Source organism: Juglans microcarpa x Juglans regia, chromosome 1S (assembly GCF_004785595.1).
Source record: "Juglans microcarpa x Juglans regia isolate MS1-56 chromosome 1S, Jm3101_v1.0, whole genome shotgun sequence".
Lineage (NCBI taxonomy): Eukaryota > Viridiplantae > Streptophyta > Magnoliopsida > Fagales > Juglandaceae > Juglans > Juglans microcarpa x Juglans regia.
Genome location: NC_054595.1, coordinates 15,057,802 through 15,074,875, shown reverse-complemented (window position 1 = coordinate 15,074,875; position 17,074 = coordinate 15,057,802). Strand labels below are relative to the sequence as shown.

At 36.2% G+C, this 17,074-nt stretch overlaps 2 protein-coding genes and 1 non-coding gene across 3 annotated transcripts; 2 read left to right on the top strand and 1 right to left on the bottom strand.

Moving 5' to 3' along the window:
• The first annotated feature begins 3,627 nt into the window (after positions 1-3,627).
• LOC121247342 lies at positions 3,628-4,865 on the top strand. Its single transcript, XM_041145707.1, has one exon. It carries the CDS (start codon positions 3,628-3,630, stop codon positions 4,759-4,761), a length of 1,134 nt encoding a protein of 377 aa, XP_041001641.1. The 3' UTR covers positions 4,762-4,865.
• LOC121247960 lies at positions 4,027-4,133 on the bottom strand. The gene has a single exon (XR_005937360.1). It is a non-coding gene; the product is annotated as a small nucleolar RNA R71 (small nucleolar RNA).
• Positions 4,840-7,082, top strand: LOC121247341. The gene is made up of 3 exons (XM_041145706.1): positions 4,840-5,867; positions 5,903-6,429; positions 6,904-7,082. Exons 1-3 carry the CDS (start codon positions 4,840-4,842, stop codon positions 7,080-7,082), a joined length of 1,734 nt encoding a protein of 577 aa, XP_041001640.1.
• Positions 7,083-17,074: the final 9,992 nt, after the last annotated feature.

Genomic DNA, 17,074 nt, shown 5'->3' with positions numbered 1-17,074 from the left:
GTCTATTAGTCATGTGAAGAGGGAGGCTAATCACTTAGCTCATTCTCTAGCAAGATCAGCTTTATTAGTTATTGATGTAACTGTTAATCAGGAGTTTTGTCCTTCTTGATTTGTTTCCTTTTTCTAAGGATTTGAATGAATCCAAGTTTCCTTTCAAAACAAAAAAAAAAAAAATTGTTATGTGTCTTTTGGGTATGTTTGGTTCTCGAAATGAGAATTTATATTCCTAAGTCGTGGGAATTATAGGTATGCATTCCTAGTCTGCTATAAATTCTTTTGTTTGGAGACAAAATATGAGTACCAAGACCACCCCTTCCAGAATATTGATATCATTTTTGTTTTCTTCTTCACCGTATGCATTGTCGCGTTTATTATCTGAGTGTCATGATCACTATTTTCCATAGAAAAACGAATAATGAAAACTAAGAACAAACATATATAAAAATAAGAATACATAATTTGAAAAAGAATGAATTATAATGCTAGAAAATAAAAGAAACATATATAAAGATAAATCCTTACAATTTCTCAAATATTTTGTTACAAAGTACTAGAAAAATAGAAACCTACTAATGATCCATAACGAAAACATCATGATAGCATTTCAATGATTTATAATCTCTCTTTTTCTCGTCTACCTAATGAATTCAATTTAAATCAATAAAGATAGGGTTAGTACTCCTATCTTGGGCTGTAGGAGTACTAACCCGCTTCTTTTCTTTGACCCAAATCAATAAAGAATATCATCAATACTATATGCATTGAGATCAGGTCTTTCGACATGGCTATGAGTCATCTAACTACTCTAACAATTCATCATTAAACTCGTCATATATATCTTATTATATGTTCAAAAGCTCCCTCACCAATGGCACTTATACCTCTAAACATTAATGTTTGCAACCTCACAACATGAGCCTAACGCATATTTCAAAACCTAGCTACTTGTGGAATTTCCTACATTCATAAACAAGAAGGTATTAATATCGTACAAATCTTAATGTATTCCATAAAAGACATAAATATTCTAAAAGATAAACACTAATTGCATCAATTGTCTTTTCATCAGATCCCACCCATGAACAGTCTCCTTCCCTATCAATTTCATTCAAGTGTTCCAATCGTTTTGTAATATTACACTTGTTCTCAAGTTGTTTAAAACAAACTACTATATTTTCCAGTACTCTATCTAATTAAAAAATGTTCTCGGAAGATCTATATATCATCAACATAAATCTCACCTCACCAATGCATATATCCAGGAAATCCTGCAACATGTTATCTTTCCCAGTTATCCTTGTTTTCTAAGTATATGTTGCATTTATCTATTAGTTGTTTCGGCTTCCTTTAATCATGTTTGCAACACAATAGTTGGGCTGCAAATTATATCAGACTATTAAAAGATTTCATTATAAAGGTCGATCCTTCTCTTTCCAATAAGAACTATTGATCTATTACTTTGTTAAATGAATCATTCTTCCCATCTCTTCATTGTGGCCAGAAGCCGAAAAATAATATCCTTTCAAGAGATAAGCTCCCCTATTTTCCTTTTCACTCTTTCCTTTGGATGACAAAACTCAGTAATGTGGTATAACGCTAGTGATAAAGTGTTAAAAATTACATGATTAAGTTGCTAAAATGAATGATTTGTTTAACCAAAATATGAATTAAGCACTTAATTATATAGCAAAGTTTAATACTTGACTCAATGTTAAATTATGATTAATATCTCAAATTTTATTCTAATATTTTTGTTAGTGATTGCAGGGCATTGTGGGAAAGTTGTTAAAAATATATGGGTATTCTCGGAATTACCCAACTGACACAGCAACTACAAAGAATGCTCTGAAGACTCACGCTATCACACTTTCAACTGAGGGGCAGACATGCGGATAACAGCTTCCAGGAGACGCAGCACGCAGAAACGCTGGGAGCTGGAACGGTGCAGGGCTGATGAGAATTTGGTGCTGAGCAAAACGCACAGCAGCGGGGACGCACTCACGCGGACAGAAACGCACGAAGTGGATCGAGCAACGCACAGCAGGCTGGAGCAAAACGCATGCACTGCAGACGTGAAACGCTGGGAGCTGGAACGCGATCTTGGGTTGACTCACGCATGCTCAAAACACAGGAAATCGAGACACGAAACGCAGAACTGGGCTGAAGTGGAATGTAAAATGCGGCTGGAGACGCAAAGCTGAGGGGCGAAACGCATGGGCTGAGAGTCAAAACGCAGAGTATAAAAAGAAAAGAATTTTTCATGCGCCGTTCTCTCCGTTTTTAGTTTTTGTTTTTTCGTTTTCGTCTGTTTTTTTCTTCAGCATTTTTTTACTCTGAGATTTTTTTCTTTCGGTTTTATTTTCCTGCTGCTGGTTCTTCTTCTTCGGCTTTTGGGTTTTCAGCACATTTGGAGATTACAGTATTTTCATTTTGCAATTTTTGTTTAGTGCAGTAATTAGTAATGTTGGATTTTAATCTTCTTGAGCATTTTGTTAATCTAGAGATGATAGGCTAGATTTTTAGCTTGGGATTCAATGAGTAACTCATGACTATTTGGGGTTGGATTCTCTTCAATATTTAGTGTTTTTGATGATTAACTTGATGGGTTATATTTCAATGTGCATCTAGAAAAGATTAGAGTTCTTTGTTCTTGGTTTAGATGAATTGTAGACGTAAAGGCACAATTGATACTTGAACAAGTAACATGACTTTGATGTTTTTCTTTCACTTTTCTATGATTGTCATATAATTTGTCAAGTAGTTTTGTTAGAATAAAAATGGTGGTTCATTGCTATATGATCCGACCATGATTTTCTAGGAATGAAAAAATGGTTGAGAGAAAATGAAAAGAGAAGTAAATCCATCACCAAATTAGTGGGCGAAAATTGCATCCCAAGTGTTTGTTTAATCGCTTCTTACAAGTTTAAGTCAACTCCCGCACATTTTCTTTAAATCTCTTGATTCTTAGCAATTTTAGAAAAATAGATTCACTATTATTTTCAGCTTTACTTATGCTTGAGCTTCCCGACAATTTCTCTCATAATTCATTCCACGCTCCTTTAGTAAATAGCTCCATTTAGATGTGAATATAGTTAGCGGTTAAGTTCTAAAATTTATTCTTCTTTTCTTTTTATTATTTTTTGTTCATTGCTAACTCATTTAGTTTAATCTTTTCTTATCATTTCAAACTTTCGTGTCACTCCAAACGGTAATATGTTGTCCTGCGAAAATGAAATGTTTGCTAAACTCATTGTCCCTGTGAATTCGATCTTGGGATTTACCCTTGTATTACTTTGACAGCTTCTACGCTTGGAAGTCAAAATTAAAAGCTGATCAAGTTTTTTGCCGCCGTTGCCGGGGACAACTGGTGTTTATCAGAATATTCTCATATTGTTGAGAAGACGCTTGTAGTGCTGTGAACCTCTTCACAGCTTGGGTGACATTTTTCTTTATTTTATTTTACTTTATTTTTTTGTGTTTATTTTGCATACTCTTTTATTTTCTGTTCTTGTTTGTATGACTGGTTGGACTAGGGACCAAACTTCTCGGTTGGTTAGGACAGAATCACAAGCATCTTTTACCTCAGCATCACTTTCTCTTGAGTCATCTTCTGACACTAATAGTACCATGGCTGAAAATGAGAATCATGATCGGGAAGTAGTGAATCAGAATAGGACACTTAGAGATTATTTACAACCTGTCAGAACTAGCACACCTTCATGTATAATCCAACCTTTGAATGCAAATGCCTTTAACTTCAAACCTGGAATGATTCCATTAATTCCACATTTTCATGGCATGGATTCCGAGAATCCTTACCTTCATATCAAAGAGTTTGAAAAGGTTTGTTCTACATTCATGGACCGGACTTGCACTGAGGAGGTTATTAGACTAAAGTTGTTTCCATTTTCTTTGAAGGATAAGGCTAAAACATGGCTAAATTCATTGAGACCTAGAACCATAGGCACATGGCAAGAAATGCAAACTGAATTTTTGAAGAAATTCTTTCCAATACATAGGACAAATGCACTTAAAAGACAAATCATGAACTTTACCCAAAAAGATTCTGAAACTTTTTATCAAAGTTGGGAAAGATTCAAAGATCTTTTAAATGCTTGTCCTCATCATGGTTATGAAAATTGGCGTTTGATAAGTTTTTTTTATGAAAGTTTGACACCTAAAATGCGCCAATTTGTACAAACCATGTGTAATGGAGAATTTTTTGACAAAGAGCCTGAGGAAGCATTTGAATATTTTGATTACCTTGCTGAAAATGCTCAATCTTGGGACACAACTGATGTGCATGATAGGTCTAGGCAAGTTGAGTCTGGTCATGGAAAATATACTTTGAAAGAAGATGATGATTTGCGTGCTAAATTAACTTTGTTGTCTAGAAAAATGGAAGCTATGGAATTAAAAAAGGTAAATGAAGTGCATGCTGTCCATAAAAATTCAGAGAAGTGTAGCATATGTGAGGATCATGGGCATTCAACTAATGAGTGTCCCACGATCCCCGCATTCAAAGAGGTATTGTTAGACCAATCTAATGCTGTAAATATGATACAAAAACCATATTCTGGTCCTTATTCTAATTCTTATAATCCAGGATGGAAAAACCACCCAAATTTTGGGTGGAGGAATGACCAGCAAGTAGCTCCAGCAGCCTTGGCTCCGGGACCCTCTCAACTCGCAATTCAAGCACCTCCAATGCAAAAGAAGGGATTTGAAGAGACAGTACAGCAATTGTCAAACACCTTGTAGCAGTTTATGCAAGGTCAAGCAACAATCAACAATCAAAACTCTCAAGCGATAAATGACATTCGGAGCACACTTACAAAGATGACTACGACATGGAGCTCTCAAGAGAAAGGAAAACTTCCTGCACAACCTCAACCCAATCCACAAAGTCAGCCACCACAAAGGGCAGTTGAGAGTTCAAATGTGAGGCAAGTGAAGGCGGTCACCACTTTGAGAAATGGTAAGGTGGTGAACATTCCGGCTCAAGGTTCAGACAAGGCTGGTAAGGTCTCTAAACCTATACAAAATGAGGCTGAAAATGGTGAGTTTGAACAAAATGAAACTGAAACTGAAAAGATTTCATGTCCTGTACCTGCTCCTTTTCCTCAAAGATTGGTTCCTCTGCACAAAGACAAACACCAATCTGAAATTTTAGAAATATTCAAGCATGTGAGGATTAATATCCCTTTGTTGGATGCTATACAACAAATTCCTGCATATGCTAAGTTTCTAAAAGATTTGTGTACGGTTAAAAGAAAATTAAATGTGCAGAAGAAAGCTTTTCTTACTGAGCAGGTCAGTGCCATAATTCAGAGCAATACCCCACCAAAATATAAAGATCCCGGTTCACCAACAATTGCTTGTGTTATAGGAAGTTCAAAAATTGGTCAAGCATTGTTAGATCTTGGTTCAAGTGTGAATTTACTGCCTTATAATGTTTATGAGCAACTTGGTTTGGGGGAATTAAAACCAACTCCTATCATTTTACAACTAGCGGATAGGTCTATTAAAATGCCAAGAGGAGTTGTTGAGGATGTCTTGGTTCAAGTGGATAAATTCTTTTATCCCGTTGATTTTGTTGTGTTGGATGTTCACTTGACACCAAAATCTTCTTTTCAAGCACCTGTGATTCTTGGGAGACCTTTTCTTGCTACTTCAAATGCATTAATAAATTGTAGGAGTGGTGTTTTAAAGCTGAGTTTTGGGAACATGACCCTTGAACTAAACATTTTCAATATTTGTAGGCAATCTCAAGACTTGGAAGATGTACAAGAAGTGAATTTGTTGGAAAGCATCCTTGAGGAGGAGACTTATTTGGCATACCAGCCCACTAACCTGTTTGAGTTAGAAAATTTTTGTGAACTCCTCACTGATGACACCCCATTGATGTTTCTCATGTTTTTAATGCAGAAAATAAATTGGAGACTAAATGGAGGCCAAAGATTGAGCAACTCCCACCGTTGACAGCAAATGAAATTCCAATACTAGAGCTGAAGCCATTGCCAAGTAACTTGAAATATGCATTTCTGGGACCGGACAACACCTTCCCAGTGGTGATTTCAGCCCAACTCTCTCATGACCAAGAAGGGAAATTGATGGAAGTCTTAAAGCAACACAAAGGTGCCATTGGGTGGAAAATCGCAGATATAAAAGGTATAAATCCTCTTGTGTGCACTCATAGGATTTATTTAGAAGAAAATACTAAAGTCTCTAGGGAGATGCAAAGGAGATTAAATCCTACCATGAAAGAGGTGGTAAAAACAGAGATTTTGAAATTACTTGACGTGGGAATCATATACCCTATTGCAGACAGCAAGTGGGTAAGTCCCATTCATGTAATACCAAAAAAATCTGGGCTTACCATTGTGAAAAATGAGAAAGATGAACTGATTCCTACTAGGATTTCTACTGGTTGGCGAATGTGTATAGATTATAGGAAGTTGAATGCCGCCACTAGGAAAGATCATTTCCCTTTGCCATTTCTCGATCAAGTGCTAGAAAAAGTTGCGGGTCATGATTTCTATTGCTTTCTTGATGGATATTCTGGTTTTTACCAAATAGAAATAGCCCCCGAAGATCAAGAGAAAATAACTTTTACTTGCCCGTTTGGCACTTTTGCATTTAGAAGAATGCCTTTTGGACTATGTAATGCACCAGCTACTTTCCAAAGATGTATGCTTAGTATTTTCAGCGACATGATTGAAAACTGTTTGGAAATATTCATGGATGATTTTTCAGTGTTTGGCAGTTCTTTTGATACATGTTTGACTAACTTACAAGCTGTTTTAGCTAGGTGTGAAGAGAAGCATTTGCTTCTCAATTGGGAAAAGTGTCATTTCATGGTTCAACAAGGCATAGTTCTTGGTCACATAGTCTCATCAAGAGGTATTGAGGTTGATAAAGCTAAGATTGAACTTATTTCCAAGCTTCCTATACCCAAAACAGTGAAAGAAATCAGATCATTTCTTGGGCATGCTGGGTTTTATAGGCGATTCCTTCAAAATTTTAGTTCTATCTCTAAGCCCTTGTGTGAGTTACTTGTGCATAATGTTGCTTTTGAATAGACCTCTTCTTGTCAAGATGCTTTTGATAAGCTGAAAATTTTGCTCACCACAACCCCTATCATGCAGCCCCCTGTTTGGTCTATTCCTTTTGAGATAATGTGTGATGCTAGTGATGTAGCCATAGGACCTGTCCTTGGACAGCGTAGAAATAAGTTCCCACATGTCATTTCTTATGCAAGTAGAACTTTAAATGGAGCCCAAATAAATTATTCTACCACTGAAAAGGAATTGCTTGCTGTAGTTTTTGCATTAGACAAGTTTCGAACTTATATTCTTGGTTCTCCTGTGGTTGTTTTCACTGACCATGCAACATTAAAGTACTTATTGTCGAAGAAGGATGCTAAACCACGGTTAATCAGATGGATTCTTCTTCTACAAGAATTTGACCTTATCATCAAAGACAAGAAGGGTGCAGAAAACGTAGTTGCCGACCACTTGTCTCGGCTTACATTTGCTGAAAAGGATCACACTATCCCTATCCTTGACTCTTTTCCTAATGAACAATTAATGTCAGTTGAAAATTTACCTTGGTTTGCTGACATTGTTAATTTTTTGGTGACAGGACAAACTCCACCCCATTGGAGTGCTCAAGACATACGAAAATTCAAGCATGAGGTGAAGTCATTCTTTTATGATGATCCTTACTTGTTTAAATATTGTTCTGACCAGATCATAAGGAAATGTGTGCCTGATCATGAGATACAAGCTGTTCTTTCTTTTTGTCATAATGAGGCTTGTGGGGGGCACTTTTCTGCAAATAAAATCGTTGCAAAAATTTTACAAAGTGGGTTTTATTGGCTGCGTATGTTTAAGGATGCGTATGATTTTTGCAAAACTTGTGAGCCATGTCAAAAACTAGGCACGATCACTAAGAGAAACATGATGCCTTTACAATCCATTTTGGTCATTGAGATTTTTGATTGTTGGGGGATTGATTTTATGGGGCCATTTCCATCTTCTTTTGGTTATTTGTATATCCTCGTGGCTGTTGATTATGTTTCTAAATGGGTTGAAGCCATTCCATGTAAAACAAATGACCATAAGATTGTGCTTAAGTTTTTGAAAGAAAACATTTTTGCTAGATTTGGCATGCCTAGAGCTATTATTAGTGATAATGGAACTCATTTTTGCAACAAACCATTTGCTGCCCTCATGAAAAAATATGGTATACACCATAAAATTTCCACTCCATATCACCCACAAACGAATGGGCAAGTTGAATTAGCTAATAGGGAACTTAAGCACATCTTAGAAAAAACAGTCAACCTCAACAGGAAAGATTGGTCTTTAAGGCTTACTGATGCACTTTGGGCTTATAGGATAGCCTTTAAAACCTCTCTTAACATGTCTCCTTATCGCTTGGTATATGAAAAGGCATGTCATCTTCCCGTTGAGCTTGAACATAAGGCATATTGGGCTATTAAACAATTTAATTTTTCTATTGACCATGCTGGTTCTGTGAGAAAATTTCAGATTTCAGAATTGGATGAGCTTAGGCGAGATGCATATGACAATTCCAAATTGTCAAAGGAACGCATGAAGGTATTACATGACAAGCACATCCAAAGAAAGAATTTTGAGCCTAATGAGCAAGTCTTACTTTACAATTCCCGCCTCCATCTATTTCCAGGCAAATTAAGATCGAGGTGGAGTGGGCCTTATGTAGTTAAGGCTGTGTTTCCATATGGAGCTGTTGAGATTACTAATCCTCAAAATGGAAACACTTTCAAAGTTAATGGCCAACAACTTAAACATTTTTTGGCAAAACTTTCACATGAGGATACTTCCATTCCTTTGGAAGATCCCACTTATTCTCATGGTCCTTAGCTCATTTTTGTTTTGATTTTTTTCCTTTTCTCTTCTTTTCCTTTTTATTTTTCTGTTTTTATTTGTTTCAGTTCTATGTTTTTTCTTTTTCTTTTTCTTTAGTATATCTTTTCAGGTTCAGCACTGTTTATTCTTTTATGGTTTCATTTTTACGTTCACAATCCTTTCAGCCATCTCAGGTATTTTCCTTCGACCCTATTTTCTTTCATCCCTCGTTTTATTCATGATTTGCATTGAGGACACTACCCATTTTTAGTTGGGGGGTAAGGAGAGCCTTCTACCATTAGTCTCTCAGGATTAATAGTTGTGGGGTCTGAATTTTTGTAGCTACCAAGCTACCATTTTCACACTTCTCTACTTAAGATCATATAGTTGCAGTTTTGGGCTACACTAATTCCAATTGGTTAGTTTTAAGTTTGACACTTGACCTTATGATTAGTCTTAGCAACTCAAACTTGGGAAAGTTACTTCAAAGCTATTGATTGATGACCTTAATTGACACAAGCAGATACTTTTTGTGGTTTGTTTGATGACAATCAGTGGTTTCTTCTAAGCAATTAGCAAGAACTACAATGAACCATATCTTAATAGCTTAGGAAAAGTGTGATGAAAAAAAAAAATTGGGGCAAGTACATTGGAAAAGGCTGCCTATCACCGGGATCTATAAAAAAAAAAGAAAAAAAAATGGGTCTTTCAAAGTGTGATAGCGTGAAAGCCGCTAATGTAATGGTTTTGAATTGGAGTGAAGACCTTTTGGTTTTTCTTGAAAAAATTGTTAGGGTGAAACTATTGTGAGAAATCTTGAAACTAACAAATAGAAATCTGTCACACACTTGGTGCACTCAAATATCTTCAGCTTAAGTACATTTCCCTTGTTTGAGCTCTTGAGAATTTTATAAGCTTTTGTGTTGAGCTAAAACTAGACTTGACTATACTCTAATGCCCATGATTTCAATATGATTGATCTTTTGTAGAGAATATTTTTTGAGTTTAGTAGCTCACTCTTGGATCCTACAATATTGTTATCGCATTATTTGCTAGGGACTAGCAAAAAGCTAGTTGAGGGGTGTGATAAAGTGTTAAAAATTACATGATTAAGTTGCTAAAATGAATGATTTGTTTAACCAAAATATGAATTAAGCACTTAATTATATAGTAAAGTTTAATACTTGACTCAATGTTAAATTATGATTAATATCTCAAATTTTATTCTAATATTTTTGTTAATGATTGCAGGGCATTGTGGGAAAGTTGTTAAAAATAATGGGTATTCTCGGAATTACCCAACTGACACAGCAACTACAAAGAATGCTCTGAAGACTCACGCTATCACACTTTGAACTGAGGGGCAGACATGCGGATAACAGCTTCCAGGAGACGCAGCACGCAGAAATGCTGGGAGCTGGAACGGTGCAGGGCTGATGAGAATTTGGGGCTGAGCAAAACACACAGCAGCAGGGACGCACTCACGCGGACAGAAACGCACGAAGTGGATCGAGCAACGCACAGCAGGCTGGAGCAAAACGCATGCACTGCAGACGTGAAACGCTGGGAGCTGGAACGCGATCTTGGGTTGACTCACGCACGCTCAAAACGCAGGAAATCGAGACGCGAAACGCAGAACTGGGCTGAAGTGGAATGTAAAATGCGGCTGGAGACGTAAAGCTGAGGGGCGAAACGCACGGGCTGAGAGTCAAAACGCAGAGTATAAAAAGAAAAGAATTTTTCATGCGCCGTTCTCTCCGTTTTTAGTTTTTGTTTTTTCTTTTTCGTCTGTTTTTTTCTTCAGCATTTTTTTACTCTGAGATTTTTTTCTTTCGGTTTTATTTTCCTGCTGCTGGTTCTTCTTCTTCGGCTTTTGGGTTTTCAGCACATTTGGAGATTACAGTATTTTCATTTTGCAATTTTTGTTTAGTGCAGTAATTAGTGATGTTGGATTTTAATCTTCTTGAGCATTTTGTTAATCTAGAGATGATAGGCTAGATTTTTAGCTTGGGATTCAATGAGTAACTCATGACTATTTGGGGTTGGATTCTCTTCAATATTTAGTGCTTTTGATGATTAACTTGATGGATTATATTTCAATGTGCATCTAGAAAAGATTAGAGTTCTTTGTTCTTGGTTTAGATCAATTGTAGACGTAAAGGCACAATTGATACTTGAACAAGTAACATGACTTTGATGTTTTTCTTTCACTTTTCTATGATTGTCATATAATTTGTCAAGTAGTTTTGTTAGAATAAAAATGGTGGTTCATTGCTATATCATCCGACCATGATTTTCTAGGAATGAAAAAATGGTTGAGAGAAAATGAAAAGAGAAGTAAATCCATCACCAAATTAGTGGGCGAAAATTGCATCCCATGTGTTTGTTTAATTGCTTCTTACAAGTTTAAGTCAACTCCCGCACATTTTCTTTAAATCTCTTGATTCTTAGCAATTTTAGAAAAATAGATTCACTGTTATTTTCAGCTTTACTTATGCTTGAGCTTCCCGACAATTTCTCTCATAATTCATTCCACGCTCCTTTAGTAAATAGCTCCATTTAGATGTGAATATAGTTAGCAGTTAAGTTCTAAAATTTATTCTTCTTTTCTTTTTATTATTTTTTGTTCATTGCTAACTCATTTAGTTTAATCTTTTCTTATCATTTCAAACTTTCGTGTCACTCCAAACGGTAATATGTTGTCTTGTGAAAATGAAATGTTTGCTAAACTCATTGTCCCTGTGAATTCGATCTTGGGATTTACCCTTGTATTACTTTGACAGCTTCTACGCTTGGAAGTCAAAATTAAAAGCTGATTAGCTAGCTTCAATCTGTATATGTTGTTTGGGTCATTCTGAATCGACAAATTATCATGTATTCTTGGCCTGTCTCCCTAATAATGTTTGGTTTCATTTTTCATTATTTTTTGGCTGTTTTCACATCATGACAAACATTTGGAAGGACAAAACTACTCTATGGTGGTCCCTCTTCAAAGGCTCTGATCAGTATCACTTGATTGCTTAACTAGTCCCAATTTTCATAATATATATAGGGAACTATGGTTGGGAAGAAATACTGCCAAATTCAACGGCCACTTTTCCTTCATTTTAATCTGTTAAGCAGAAGGTTCTTACATGGCTAAAAGAGATGAATACCCTTATTAGACGAACCTTTTTAACCATCAATACAACCATTTATGTTCTCAATTATCCCCACATTCCTCAAAGGCTAATTCAATAGACTGGTTACGGATCGAGTGTCCTAAGGTCTTTCAACTATTCTTTTCTATTTGGTTTCTTTGTTTTTCTAGGAAATGGTACTGTTAGTCCATTACTAATGTCCACATGGGTGGGGGAGTTACAAGCAGTTAATTAACTCTCCATCACTGACAATTAATTAATTTTTAAGAAAGTTAATTAACTACCCTGTCAAAAACTCTTTAAATAAGAGTTTTACCTATGTTAGTTTTACGAGTGTGGAAAAAGTGAACGTATATAAAATATAAAAGAAAACCTCTCCTCTCTTTACGGTTCCGTCCTACTCTCGATCTTAGATAGTGCATCCACCCTCGCACTTTTAGTCACTTTTTAACCATACTATGACTTTAAAAGAAAGTTATAGACCCAATGACAATAGAAACAAAAGCCGAAAAGTCTGTACAAGGTAGAGGTGTCGTGCACTCTTCGCCACGGCATGTGAAACAAAGGCAAGACAACTTCTTGAGCCAAAACCACACCACATATGCAGTAGGCGCATGGGGGTATGTTTGCCGGTTTCCACTATTCATGTTTGTTCACGTGTGGCACATGTACTCTGGGGTTGGGGTTGGTCTATAAAGTTCGTACATATATTTTTTTGTAGAGGCCGAGAGTCGAGAATATTTCTTTCTAATCATTTTTAGTAAAATGCTTACGAAAATTATGATAATAAAAGTTATTTTTAGGACATAATAAAAGTTACATGAACATTTATACATATTATTTGTGGATACATATATTGAATTGTTGTTAAATATTGCATGTCTATTATATTGAATATTTATACTAGATTTAATGGCCTATTAAACCCGTCACATTAATTAAGAGTGTGAGTCTTCTATCCATTGAACCATCATGCATACCATTATGATTGAATCTTTGAGTTCATTGATATTTTTTTATTTAAAATGGATGGAGTTGACATTGGTAAGTAGTTATGCACATGAGTAATGTATGCATTTATTTTTATGTAGATGGATAACAAGTAGCTTATAAGTATATCGGCAATGTGGCATCTCTATTTATTTACTATTTTCCTAGAATATTTGTATAGAATTTTGTTTGAAAATGTAATGTTGGGAATGTCATTTCATTATGAAGGCCATGTAAAAGGGTGTGTTTCATGTCATATACTTTAAGGTTACTTTAACATAATGCACCAAATCTCTAATGAGGCTTTGGGTGAAGCCTACGTGCAACGTGTTTAGTGCAACAATGATGAATCAATCATATGTGCATGAGCTATGAGTTTTTAAGACTGCTCAATAAATTTTATTCAAAATTAATTAGATATGCTATTTTGACTTATATAGTGTGAGATGATTACTAGTTTTTTGCGAATTCTTAAATCTCACTATGTGGAAAGGAATTTCATAGTCTAGTTAGATTTCGAAAGAAAATCAAATGTATGTTAATATCAATCTCGCACAATAAATATAGTGACAATGGCATCTAAGAATGCAGTTGCTAACCTTACTAAAATAGAGAAATTGGATGGGACCAATTATAACATATGACATAGAAAATCCAAAATCTGTTTAATGAACAACAGATTCTAGAAAATATGCCTCACCATATGATACAACCTGAGGAAGAGTGTGGCGCCCCCGACCCCCGTGTACAGAAACTCGAGAATCAATACGCCCGAATTATGACAACACAGTCATGCATCCCAACGATAGCCAAGTGTGTGTACATGTAACAATGTACAACGAATAACGCAACGGATAATTTAAGTAAGTCAACTAAGTACCAGAATTTTTAATACAAATTAACATAAGTAAAATGTTTAAAAAGAGTTATACAATTATCTCAAAATAAAATATAATACAAGGCCAAATACATGAATGAGTGATCCCATATCACGGCGAAGCCGAAACCTCAGGCTCACCCTCAGTATCATCTGTATCGAAATCTGCGTTACCATAAAACGGTACCACATGCAAGTATAATCCAAACAATCCTCGAGAATAAAAATGCATTAATGCAACCAACAATTATGCAAGCATATGATGAAATATGCATTATGCCCAAAACATCATTTTCCCCGAAAATGAATATTTTTCAACGCACGCAAAAATCTCATTTGACCCAAAACATATCCATAAAAACATTTCCCGCCATTTTCCTTGAAAATGACCCCAATCAATAATCCATCATTTTCCCAGAAAATAATTCACATAAAATCTGTTTATCCAACACACGCAATTTTCTTAGAAAATGGCCCATTAATCCATTTTCACTGTATGCACCGTGATCTCCCATACGGATCATCCGCACACCCTGGCTCCCTTCGTCACACCATGGGTAACGACCATAGGAGTGACTTCGTAACGAGTGATGCCCAGTTTCGCTCCCAGCGCGTTCGTGGCCAAGCATCCTCTAGCCCCTGCCAGCAAAGGGGCCACGGAGTCGGCACGTGAGCATTACCATCCCGTCCGATCCCATTGTCGCCAGCGACAACCTAGGGGATGTCACTCAGTATATTCTGCTCCCGAGTGACCAGAAGAGCTCCACCGAGATAATGTCACATCTCAGCTTGGGGTTGTGATACATATGCACCCAAAATCCATTTCTCACATTAAAAACCAGTTTTCATAACACATGAACATGTATGCAATCATGTGAAAATTCAGTTTTTATTTACAAACATGAATATACGTGCAAATATGCCATGTACATGAAACGACACAATATCCAACAACCAACAAATCACAACACAAAACAACTCCATTCTTCAATCCATCCGACCCCTTTACTCCTCGGACTCAGTCCGGCACAACCAACCAGATCACAATAAAAATGGGTTAGTACAAAAATACATTTAAATCACGAAAGTTCTTTGGGAAAATACTTACAGTGTTATAATATAATTTTTGAATGATCATGGAGGTGCTAGAAGTAGCGGCACAATAACATAACAGTGCAAAATGTACTATAGCCATAGGTCTCAAAATGCAAGATTTTGAACGGAGACAAACGAAGACTTGAGATTACTAGGGAAAGGCTTAGGGATGTCGGTGAAGCTAATGGTGGTGGTGGTTAGCTATGGGTGGCGGCGTGGGAGGTGTTTGGAGGCCAAAATGCTCAAATCAAAAAAGTAGATGATGGAGCTTCACCGGTAGCAGATCGTAGCTGGGGATGAGTGGTTTAGGTTGCTCGGATGTCAAGGGTGACGTGGTGAAAAGATGGTGGCTGGTAGTGGTGTGACGGAAGTGTGGGAACACAAAGAAGGCCGTGGAATAAAGTGGCGTGTGGGGACAAATATCGGCAAGAGATGAGATGAAATTGGAGTGGGGTGATCGTCGACAAGAGGGGAAGAGAAGGAGAGAGGCGGTGACGGCAATGGGTGGCGCACGGCGGCCTTGAGGGAGGAAGAAGAAAATGCATGGGGAGAGGGAGAGAGGGGCTCGTGCACGAGGAGGAAGGAAGAAAAAGAAGTAAAAGAAAGAAGAAAAAGAGTATAGAGAAAAAGAAAAGAGGAAAAAGAAAAATGAGAGGAAAAAAATGAGATCTAATCCTCACATCAGGGTCACAAAATAATCCAACGAAAATTATTTCAAAACAATAAATTTAAATAAAATAATTTAAACACAAAGACTAAGTAAAATAAAATAATTAAATCCAACAACACAATAATTTTAAAACCCACAAACAACTAATTTAAATTAAAGAAACAATTTAAATGCAAAACAATATTTAATATTAAGAAGCACACCAAAATAGATTTCACAACTTAAAAATCATGAAATAAACCAACGAGAAACCCAATAAATTTTAAAACAAGAGAACCAATATTTAAATTAATTAAAATAATCCTTCAATTAAAAACACACTAAAATACGGGGTGTTATAAATAGAATATTTTCCAACATCATCGTAATATGGAAGTCTATTAGACTTGGGCAAAGAAAGATTGGTACAAGTACTTTACCATACTTAGTAGTATGCACAATGATCTCATTGTGGAATTTGAGAACTACCCAAAATATATGGAACCAACTAAAAATTACCTATGATGGGCATCAGTAACTAGGCTCCGTGCTCTTACTTTGAAGTTTAAGCAGTATGTTATAGATCCTAAACATATCATGACTAAGCATATGAGGTCGATGTCTACCTTGATTCATGATCTAAAGGCTGGTAGCAAGAATCTCACTGATGAACAGCAAGTTACCACTGTGATAAGATCTTTGCCCGAGACAGCATAGGTGCAAATGAATATCGTTTTAACACAATGAGAATATTAAAATTTTTGCTAATATAACTCACCATTTGGAACTAGTGGTGGAAAGCACAGATGCACACTGTAGTACTTTTTTTGTTGCCCAAGCTAGGAAGCACAAGACATCAGGCCTAAGCGCAAGCAACATGGGAGATCTACTGGAGCAACAAATAATCTTGGGTCACGATATGAGAAAGTATCAAAGCACCATAGAGGCAAGCATGCAGGCAAGGACAAGTTCAAATTGAAGTTTAATAAAATTGGAAAAGAGGAAACTTTGTCTGTGAGTGCACTAAGGCAAAGAAAGTATCCACTAAACACAACTCTTTCATTACTTATGTTTGTTCACATATTTTTGTTGCTTACTAAATCCCCGAATGGATTGTAAACACAGGATCAACCAAACATGTAGCTTGACATCAACTTAGGTTAATAGATTATAGAAGAATACTAGCTGACAAACAGTACATTATATTGGGTAATGGAACTTGAGAGGAAGTATTCGGAGTTGGCACCTACAAACTTAAGATGCGTCTTGGCATTTTTTACTTTTTCACGATCTACTTTATGCACCTGGTGTTCAATGTAATCTGTTTTTAATTATTTCTATGTTTGAACTTGGTTTTATTTTTCACTTTGATGGCCCCCAATTGAACTTTTATTTGGATTGAGTTTTGTATGGACATGGTTTTCTTTTG

Excerpts from the sequence above, each read along its gene's own strand:
- LOC121247342 (XM_041145707.1), top strand. The coding sequence starts at position 3,628 with ATGGCTGAAAATGAGAATCATGATCGGGAAGTAGTGAATCAGAATAGG.
- LOC121247341 (XM_041145706.1), top strand. The coding sequence starts at position 4,840 with ATGACTACGACATGGAGCTCTCAAGAGAAAGGAAAACTTCCTGCACAA. Across the intron at positions 5,868-5,902 it reads ACTAACCTGTTTGAGTTAGA|TGATGTTTCTCATGTTTTTA; the intron begins AAATTTTTGTGA and ends ATGACACCCCAT. Across the intron at positions 6,430-6,903 it reads TCCTACTAGGATTTCTACTG|GTATTGAGGTTGATAAAGCT; the intron begins GTTGGCGAATGT and ends TCTCATCAAGAG.